Here is a 10,721-nt window from a genome sequence, read left to right as displayed (position 1 = left end):
AGCAAGTGAGTAGGCATCAAATCTGGAATCCCCCACCGAATGGCTGTTCAAAGTTAATGTGGATATAGCTGTGAAGATTAATGATCCAATGGCAAGGTTGGGAGTGGTAATAAGAGACTCAAATGGAAAGGTAGTGGTAGCCACAGTTCAATGATCTAGGCTCCAAAACAGTAGTGCTAATATGAAAGCTGAAGCGATGAGTCTGGGTATCAAGACTGCTCATAATGCAGGTTACTCTCCAATGGTTATAGGATTTGATTCGCAAGAAGTGAAAGACTTAATTTTGAACATGAAAGGCAGCATAACAAAAATCTCCTCGATAATTGTAGACATTCAAGATAGTCTTCCGAGATTGAATTAGTTTGTAATTCAACATGTAACATTCTTTAACCAAGAAAGTTTTAGAATTTGAAAAACCTATAATCTGGTTGGGATCTTTCCTGCCCCAAATCATGTCATTATTTTCTAATTCCAATCAAGGAAAGCTATATTTTCATATTAAAAAAATTAGTATGTTATCTTCAATGATTTAAGCTTGAACCATTCTATAGAACTGGTTACTCAAGTTTGAGTCCTAGAGAAGTAGAGATTAAAAATTTTTAAACTTTATCCACTTTCCTACCTTAAAAAAAAAAATCAAATAATTAGATTTCTTTGATATTTAAAAATAGATTAACATCCTTTGCATTACATAAAATATAGACTAAAATTGTAACCAAAATAACTGAAGATTTCGATTTCTAGCAAATTAGATCATCACTTGCACAAACATAGGATGAATTCTATGGCAGCAAAAGTAAACACATAAACCCAATAAAAAGACATGACCTGGATACAAAGTTACTTTTTCTTCTTCTTTGTTCTCTCAGCATATAATCACCTAATAATTTCCTTCAGATATTGTCAATGGAGAGTCATGTTCAGCATATTGATCGGATAACAATCGGCCGACGAGCCATAAATCGCCCGCCGGGCAAGAATTGCATTGACAGCTTCTGTTGGATGAAAAGCATCCCAGAAAACATATTGGTTTCTATTAAAGCATGGCATTGCAAATGGAAGACATGTTATTTGGCCTTGGTTTCTTCCAATTCCACAGCAAGCTCTATCAACTACATTAAATCCTGCACATAATGCAAATATAATTCACAATTTTCCCCCGTTTAAATTTTTAAATTTTGCGATATATACTTTGAAATTAAATTATAAAAATTCTTACCAAAAGTAGCAGGGTTGTTTAGAATATCACCAACAGCACCGTAAGTGTTACCATACACAAACATAGCCCCAGGCCTTTTGTTGAGCTGATCAACAAGTGATCTCAGCCCTTCATTGAAGGGACCAAGTATCTGATTAACATAATCAACACATCTTCCTGGCGGTGCCTGGCCGGAACCTCTCTGGTTAGGGATGCAACCAAGAGGTCCAATTCCGGCCAGAAAGAATTTTCTTAACCCTACGCTATATAATGCCTGTGAAGAAAAAAATGTCGAAATATTATTAACAATTACAAAATTTGCATGTCAATTGACGTGACATATACATGTAATGTATTATGGTTAATATACTAATGAGTGACACGTCAAATGCCACAACGTACCAAAAGCTGGCGGGCATAGTGATTGAGTAGAAGGTTAGCATACTGCGAAGGGTTATAGTAGAAGCTGGAAGAATAAATAGAAGGCATGAGATAATTGTTGATGTAGTCATTGCTTCCAAATACCATAATTGCTATTGATTTTGACAGATAATTTGTCAAATTACTAGCACCCATTATTCCTCTTAATTGATTCAATGTGCTCTCAAAATTCAGGACTTGTTGGCTCAAGGTATACCTCTGCCCCTGTACATATATATCATCTAAAATGAAGCTCACATATATAATTAATGAGGATGAATAAGGTAATTAAGTGAGATAATAATAATAATAATACTATTATTATTACATAATGTTGGCCAGTTTCATCAAGGATGCCAGCTGCTGCCGAAGCATAATCGACTCCTCCAAGCAATCTGGCTCCATTTGTATTAGGATCTGCAAAGGCTAGTGGGTAGGGCAAACCCATGATCTTTCCTACAAGCAAATAGTTAACAAGAAACTTGTGAAATTGAAAATCTCCTCAGGAACCATGAGAATATTTGGCACAATAATAATTATATATAGGTTTCTAATGATAAATAAAATCGGTTTGTACTTTGTACATGTGGTAAGAAGAGATCAATAGAAAAATCATTTACTTCTTGAAGTAATGAAAGGGAGGAAAAAAGGAATTAATTCATATCAAGTGATGTCGTGACACTCTCTTAAGATCGTCGCAACAATAACAATCCTATAATGATTAAATATTTTGGTAGACGATCCAAATTTTCACATGAACATATGCAAGGTACTTGTGATAATTAAATAGAAGCTTACCAATAAAATCAACAAAGGTTTTGCCATTGGAAAATCTACCAGTAGGGCCATACTCAAAATCAACACCATAAGGATAATAATTGGACTTGGCAATGGAACTGAGATAATTGTTGTTACCAACATCAACCAATGAATCTCCAAACACAAAGATTCCTCGAACCACTTGTGATTCCGCAACCCCATTTGAGTAACTTAAGATCACAATAAGCACCCAAAATCCGGTAAATGACAGCCGTTGATTGGAACCGATCACCATGCCTCCTCGGCCAGTACCTATCCTCGTATTGAAAAGATTTTTGATCTTTTTGTTGAGAATTATGAGGGTTTTGGGTGACATAAATAATGGGAAAATATTGCTATACATGGAAAGGAACGGTTAGTGTATGGAGTGTGAATAGTGTAAGCAAAACCCATAAAATGTTGCTTTTTAAATGACTTTTTTACTGGAATTTTGGTGGCTAGCTTAGCTCTTTTCATAACGGCCGATTTTGCAAGTTTCTTATTTTTGTTTGCTTGCCTGGTCTTAATGCCGCTTTGCATGTGAACAACGATGCATGCATATAAATGTGTGCGATAGCTTTATGTTCACAATGGGCTACGGGCCCAACGATCCAGCAAGTATTCTGTTGAAGGTTTTGGGCCATATCGCGTCACCTTCATGAAACTTACAAAAAGAGTGGAGCTGTTAACACCCCAAAGAAATCCTTTTACCCCCCTTTTAAATTCTATTCTCTAAAATACCCAACTTAATTTATAAAATATTAATTTATAAATTAACATCAATCATCTTGTCATTAAATTTCACCTTAAAAAAGCTTTTCTTTTAAGTTTTTATTTATAAATGCATGCAAATCTTAATATTTTAAGTTATTTTATTCGTATTACATAATTTCTATTTCCATAATTCTTAAAAGTTTCTTAAAAAAATATTTTTGATTAAAATTAAAATATAAATATAAACAATGAAATGGTGTGGGTGTACAAAATTTGTTTAAAAAATAATTTATTCAAGTTTTTTATTAAATTTTCATTCAAAAAAATTAATTTATCTTTATTTTTTAGGTAATTTCAATTAAAAATAGGTTTTTAAGGAATTTAGAGATGTGTCAGGAGGTCTATTCTTATGAAAATCTTCACTTTATGCAAGAAAATGGACTAAAGGCGTATAATCATCATTAATTTGGAGTTTATAATGGGCATGACCATGATATATGCTATGTTTACATGTCGTAATGATTTTGATTTTGGCTCCTAGTGGGAATAACATATTTCAAATTATTTTTTTATCGCAAAGTAGACGTTTTGAGTTTCAAATATTTTTTTTTCCCGAAGTTTGATGAAATGAGATGAGTAGCTTATCGTGAAGATATGCTGTTTTTATTTTAATTTTTTATTTATAAGATAGATAAATGGACATAATTTAAATTACTTTTAAAATTCTTTATTTTTTAAAATTTAAACTCAAATAATCCACTAAGGCCATGTTTGGCTGTTGAATAAAAGGTAGGATTAGACTAATTTAAAGGATAAAAAAATTAGTCCAATCCTGAGTTATGTTTGGCTGTGATGATTAATAAATTAGTCCAAATTTTAATCCAACATTCATAGGACCATTAATCCCCATCTTCATACGGGTTTAGATAGGGCTAGATATTTAATAGTCTAAATTTGTTACTAATATCAAAAGTTTATTCAATAATTTAATGTTAACTTTTTTAAAATTTAATATTAAATCAAAATTTTAATTCAATAATTTTATTTTAACCAATTTGTAATATATTAAACATAAAAAATTATTCAATTTATTTAATGCTGATAACATTAAAATCTAAATATTAAATTAAAAAATAATAATATGATTTAAAAAATAGTATATTATTTAAATATTTATTTTTAGCTTCATTAAATTAAATTTAACATAATCTTGTCCGACACTATACCAAACAAAAGATAATACTATATAATCTAATCTAATCTAATTTTAAGAATTAATTCAATCCAATCCAATCTTTCAAACGTAGCCTGAATGAATTATTTGAAAACTATTCAGCAACACCCTAAAAAGTGCGTGAGGACTCCGGACTTGGAGAGATGCCCTTTTTTAAAAAAGATTTGAATTTTGTCTTTGTAATGGGACGGGTGACGCAATAACCAAAGTTGAGGCATTTTTGCAAGTCCTTTTTGTTACAACAAAGATCCTCTACTGTATACCGGGTACATGCCTTTTTTTTGGGGCAAGTTTTCCCAAAAAAAAGTAACTTTTTCATAGAAAAAAGTACTACTATGACATGACATCTGTTTATACTTTTTTTCCCCTTCAACATGAGCAGCAAAATAACTACCCTTACACTCACACGTAGTCCTTTTCTCATTCGAATGTTCGCGAGAACTTTCATATAAATTTAAAATTTCACAATGGTATAATTTTTTTTTTCGAACAGTGTGAAGGGCTTCGCACCATGAAACCTTAAATTTACACAAAAATTTATACAAACATCTACACTTAAGAATTTTTCTACATAGCCAATAGGCTCGTTGGCAACTCATGCGAATCTTGGGCGCATGAGTTCAAGTCTTAATAGTAGTTGAGATTCAACTTCTTTTTCGATAGAAGTTTATTTGGTTCTCTGTTTGGAGATAGAATAATTTTTTTTTAATATTAAGTGAGGATCGTTGTTCGATCTGTGTCATACTAGAATCATAAAAAAAAATTCTGATTACTATCTGATTGTAAATATGAGTAGAGTTTTAATTGTAATATATCAATATTTAAAAAAAAAAAGATTTTTTCTACATATATATAATGTTTATGTGACATAAATTGTGAATTGACACAAGTGTTGTCAAGTTAAAAGACACAATGATTCTTTTGATAGATTTTATCTTGCAAATATTCACCAATATTGATTCCAATAATTAATGTAGAGAAAAATAAAAAAGAGACGATGAGAGCGGATGGTGAGTGATTTGATATATTTACTTGTCATCAAGACATGAAAATTAGTCCAATCAATATTGAAGCGAGTCGAGCCCATTACCCGTGCACTCAAAGTTCCTTGAATGCATGGGTTCGAACAATTATTTGATACTCTATTCCCCTCCCAAAAAAATTAGGTAGGGGTATTATTGTTTTCTTATAATTTAGGTAGAATAGATATCCCTATGATATTATGTAAGGATAACAATTCAGACTGTGCTATAGTAAAATTATCAAAGAAAGTCTCGATTAATTTTTTATTGTAAATATCAGTATATTTCTAATTATAATATATCAGTGTATTAAAAAAAAAAATTCAAGCCCGTCACTATATTGTTGTGCAAGTTGGATTTCTCATCATCGTCACAGTTCAAACATTTAACGCCGTTATATTTTCATGCTGCAGAATTCTTTTGTGAAATGTAATGATAAATCGCCTCTAGTGGAGCCACATTGATCAGCATTATCAAGAAGACAATTACTTTACAAAATTCTTACTGACCACCTTGAGTTCTTTCTATATTTTTTATGATTTATGCGAATCAAACCTGATGTAAGTTTGTTCCATATTTATTATCTATTATTCAAATATTCAAATTTATGAAGTCAATATTTTCGTCAGCTTTGGAAAGATCTATTACTATGACCTCCACCAACTACCGAAAATAATTCAAGTAGAGGCCAAAATAGCAATAATTAATCTCGCTAAGGAACTGAAAATCATTGGCAAAACACACACACACACACACAGTCACACACACACTGGAATAGCTTGCCGCTAATATTATTAATATTAATTCTGTACAATGTAGCACGTTATCTTTAGATTTTATTACTTATAGTGGAGACTTTAATTTTGACATCTTTAAATTTCTTATTGGAAATTTTCTTTTACCATTCAGGTTGGTTTTTTTTTTTTCATGTTTGATTTTATTTAGGGTGGTGGGTGTCCTTTATTATAAGCCTAGTACTTATTATTTTATAGAGTAATGATATAGCCACAAACTCTTGTATAAATTTATTTTGTACAAACTGATATGGTGTTAATTCATTGGTTGAATTAATTATCTCTTAGCCCACATAATTTATTTCTATTATTTTATATTTTGATTCAACCAATAAATTAATGCCACATTAGTTTGTATAAGATAAGTTTGTATAAGAGTTTGTGGTTGTATTGCCACTCTATTTTATATAGTTAGGAGTACATACTTTATATCCTGACATGTGTCATCAATTATTATTTAACGTGTGTCATCAATCATTATTTGGCATGTATTAGTGTTTCACTACATTGCTGTAATATTTTAAATAAACGTGTGTGATTAAGCTTCCAATAATTTTTTAAGCAACACCATACATGAATTAGGGTCCGACTACGGTGCAACTGTGGTACCATGTCATAGTTGCATCCAGCCGTTAGATCCACTTAGATGGGTGGGGTCCATTGAAATTCAACAACTGGATGCAACTGTGGCACGGTACCACAGTTGCACCACAGTTTTCCCCATAAATTATGTGTGATTTGTGTCTTATGCCAAAAAAACTTGCAGATAAATTTTAATTGGCAGACATCAAATCTCCTAGCTAGATTACTCAAAAGTTAAGGCCTTCAAAGTTTTATAAATTTCTACATGTCCTCGACTTGGGGGGGCTCCCACCCTACAAAGAAGAAGCAAGGTGCATGATTACCAAAAGACGTGATATTTTTTCCTCATAAGTCCTTCTAGTTAGAAACGCATGCATCACATTCACATCACATCCCTTGAAACATGGAGCATACTTTTTTTCTTTATTTTTTTTTTTTCCCGAAATCACCACTACAATGTCCAATTGTCCATCCTTATTGAAGGTACATGTTTTTGGATTGATACATATGTAGTGGTGTCATGTTGAGATAAAAAAATGATTGATTTGAAGAGATCTTAGAGAATATTATTCGGTTACCTAGGTTTCATTGAAGAGAAGAGAGAAGAGAAACAAGAGGATGAGAGTGAATGGTGCGGATAATTTGTTTGCCATTAAAACTACATGAAAATCCAAAGCAAAATTAATTAAAGCCGCCATGGTGCAAGTTGCATTACCCACAAGTCACAACAACTGAGAGAAAAAAATTATCATCCATTTATTATAATATCAGGTTAAAAAGGTTACATTTACCTTTCAAATTAAAAAAAAAATGAAGGCGGAAAAAGAAAAAATGAAAGAAATTCTGTTATGATAAAATAAGAACCTTATCAAAGTCTCCCAAAATGGGGATGTAGCTCAAATGGTAGAGTGCTCGCTTTGCATGCGAGAGGTACCGGGTTCGATCCCCTGCATCTCCATTAAACTAAAATTTTATTGCTTTTATTTATTTAACACATCTCATTTGGATAAGGCTTTTGGATTTTAAAATTGTTTTTCACTCTTTTTTTTTTCCCTTAGGCATACTCCACAAAAAATGGACTCTTATAAATATTCTTAAGAGAGTTTTGAGATCATGCTCTTTGCTAATTGTGGCTACTTCTCTTGGCTCTTTGCATCTTCTGACAAAATTGGTAAACTTTGATGAGATTAGGATATAGAATTGTCTAAAATTTATATAAGATTAATTAACTCAAATTGTATGTCATCTCACCAACGTCTTTTGGAAAATACTTAGGGTTTACTTGAATTTGATTTAGCTGCCAGTTAGAGACTTGTATTGTTGCTGCGAATAAGGGTGATCCAAATTCTTTTTCTGCTGGTTTAATAAAATTCCTTAGTGCTTGTGAAATAATTATATTAATACTAATAACTTTGTTTGAAAAGTGAATAAAAATTTACTTAAGTACTTTTAGAAACATTTGCGAAGAGGAAAGTTTAATAAATTGTTTTGTGATAATTATTAGATCATGCGTATGAAAGTAGTAGTTTACATGTCTCCATCATTCTATATGATCCCACTTTCTTGAAAGATTTAAAAGCAATGGTTAAGAACGAGGAAGCGTCAGTTTTTTTGCTCAAATCTAGATTTTTAAGATTTGATGCATCGACATTCTTTTTGCAAAAGTTTTCTTTAGAACAGTAATTATGCAATAAGATAAATAATCCCTATATTTCCAAGTATTTATGTTTATCTATGAAGAAGTAGAAGATAATTTGAATAAATTTGAAAAATCATTATTTACTTGTTATCCTAATAACAAGTTATGTCCATATATATCAACGATCAAGATTCCTCTAATATGAGTTTTACGTGGGTCTTGATCAACTTCTAATTGTTGATTCAGTTTTGCACTATTTGCGAATATGGCTGAAATATTATAAGTACCTTATTTAATAAGTTTTGATAATAATAATATTTGGTAAATTTTTTAAAAATTGCTTATTTCGTAAGTTCTTATATTTTAACGACGACTTTTAAAAATAGACAGGAGTTATATTTTATAAGCAACTTAGTAAAGAAGTTATCATACCTTTTTAAAATTTTTATTTTAACCTTAATATTGTAATAAAGGGACAATTATTTACTACTTTTTCACAAACATAATATACAAATAAACAAAATTTAAAACTTATATCTATTTTGATCATTATACAATAAAATCTACTTTCGTAATAACATTTACTAAACATACATACCTACTTTTCAAACTAACAACAATGAACAATCACAACAACATAATTTATCGAATATTGAGATTTTTTTTTGAATCAACGTCTTATTTCATCTGCAAAGAAAAAAAACAACTTATTTTATCAGTAACCGCAATCTCAAATTGCCCTTAAGTATCGATCCTTATCCCAATTATATATTTGTTATAATACATTCTTAGATGCAAAGTCCAATCTACAAACTTAATTTATTAGCAGCAAAACTACAGTAAAAATTAGTACTTCGCAAAATTGATTCATTATCAAAAGTTTTTCATAAAATTTACCCCAACTCAAACAAATTTTTTTAGAAAATTAATATGAAAACAAAGGAATTTTTTTGTTGAGCAAAGTCAATTACCTATATTACACTATCTTTTACATAGGTCCGCCCTTTGGTTGGATGAAGTCGCTTCATTCGTTTGGGTCATGTAAACTCTCTCTCTCTCTCTCTCTCTCTCTCTCTCTCTCTCTCTCTCTCTCTATATATATATATATATATATAATCATTTATCAACAGATATGTAAATGCTCATCAAAAGTTTTACAATTGAATTCCTAACGCAAGAAAAATAACTTATTTTCTCTTACAATAACATTCTGCTTTCAAGAAGATAAAAAAAAAAAAATTAAAAGATGGTGGAGTGATTAATGTAGCCTAGAGTAGGGATGGCAATGGGGAGGGGAGGGGAGGGGACCGATCTCCCCGTACCCATCCCCGATATTTTGCGTATGTCCCCGTCCCCGTCAGAATTATTTGAGAGAATCCTCATCCTTTCTCCGAATAATAACAGGGGATCCCCAAGGGTCCCCGATCCCCGAATAACTAATACATTTTTTTTTGAGTTAATCATATTAAAATAAAAAATTCAAATAAAAGTAAAGTTCGAAATATATCTTACATTAATATCTATTACAAAAGTCACATACATTAAATTAGTAAGTAACGCAACATGCAAGGGATACAAACTTCTTTTACAAACTATCATGAATAAATTAATAGTCTAATACAAAATTGTTACAAATAAAATCAAATTTAGATTCAAAATTAACTTTTTCAATGGTGGCGTGGGCACTTTATAAATGTGGACTATTCCCTTTACAATACAATAGTTAAATTGGAGCAAATCAAGAGTAAATATTAGATTAGATTAGATTAGATATTAAAATTGTGATTCGATGTGGGCAATTATAATATCTAAAAATAAATAAAAAATAGATTTAAGTTTAAAATATTTAAAGAATATTAAAATTAAAAAAATGTTGGGCTAATAGAATCTACTCGGTCTTTTTAATGTCCTAAATAAAAATTTAGGACTTTAATTAGTTAATTAGGCCTAAAAGTTTAATAATATAAATATTTTGATATTTTTTATTTTTACTAATATTTATAATTTTATAATTTATTTACTAGTAATTTTAAAAAATTAAAATAAAATTAAAAATTAAAATGGGGAAATGGGGAAATGGGTAGGGGATGAGGATTCCACCTCATCCCCGTCCCCTCCCCGAATAAGAAATTAGGTAAAAAAATTTCCCCGTCCCTTTCCCGAATAAGAAATTGGGTATAAAATTATCCCCATACCCTCCCCGAATGGGGAAAATCCCCGAGGGTATCCGTCCCTGTGGGAATTTTTGCCATACCTAGCCTAGAGTTGATTGATATTTAAGTTATTAAATTTAGTTTCATTGAGGACAATAAATAGATGA

General features: G+C 30.7%; 1 protein-coding gene and 1 non-coding gene across 2 annotated transcripts; one reads left to right on the top strand and one right to left on the bottom strand.

The window, feature by feature from the left end:
• Positions 1 to 721: 721 nt before the first annotated feature.
• Positions 722 to 2,768, bottom strand: LOC102608814 (GDSL esterase/lipase At1g71250). Its single transcript, XM_006478297.4, has 5 exons — positions 2,417 to 2,768; positions 1,947 to 2,074; positions 1,601 to 1,843; positions 1,220 to 1,472; positions 722 to 1,124 (listed from the first exon to the last, which is right to left on the bottom strand). The coding sequence occupies exons 1-5, from the start codon at positions 2,751 to 2,753 to the stop codon at positions 904 to 906; spliced, it is 1,182 nt and encodes a 393-aa protein (XP_006478360.2). The 5' UTR covers positions 2,754 to 2,768; the 3' UTR covers positions 722 to 903.
• Positions 2,769 to 7,647: 4,879 nt separating this feature from the next.
• Positions 7,648 to 7,720, top strand: TRNAA-UGC (transfer RNA alanine (anticodon UGC)). The gene has a single exon. It is a non-coding gene; the product is annotated as a tRNA-Ala (tRNA).
• Positions 7,721 to 10,721: the final 3,001 nt, after the last annotated feature.

The sequence above is a fragment of the Citrus sinensis genome, chromosome 3 (assembly GCF_022201045.2).
Source record: "Citrus sinensis cultivar Valencia sweet orange chromosome 3, DVS_A1.0, whole genome shotgun sequence".
In the NCBI taxonomy this organism is placed as follows: domain Eukaryota; kingdom Viridiplantae; phylum Streptophyta; class Magnoliopsida; order Sapindales; family Rutaceae; genus Citrus; species Citrus sinensis.
This window is presented reverse-complemented; position numbering and strand designations above follow the sequence as displayed.

What these genes read in the sequence shown, in the direction of transcription:
- LOC102608814 (XM_006478297.4), bottom strand. Translation starts at nt 2,753, where the DNA reads ATGTCACCCAAAACCCTCATAATTCTCAACAAAAAGATCAAAAATCTT. An exon ending in ATGAAACTGGCCAACATTAT is followed by an intron (nt 1,844 to 1,946) that starts GTAATAATAATA and finishes ATATATGTACAG; the next exon opens with GGGCAGAGGTATACCTTGAG. An exon ending in ACTATGCCCGCCAGCTTTTG is followed by an intron (nt 1,473 to 1,600) that starts GTACGTTGTGGC and finishes TTTTCTTCACAG; the next exon opens with GCATTATATAGCGTAGGGTT.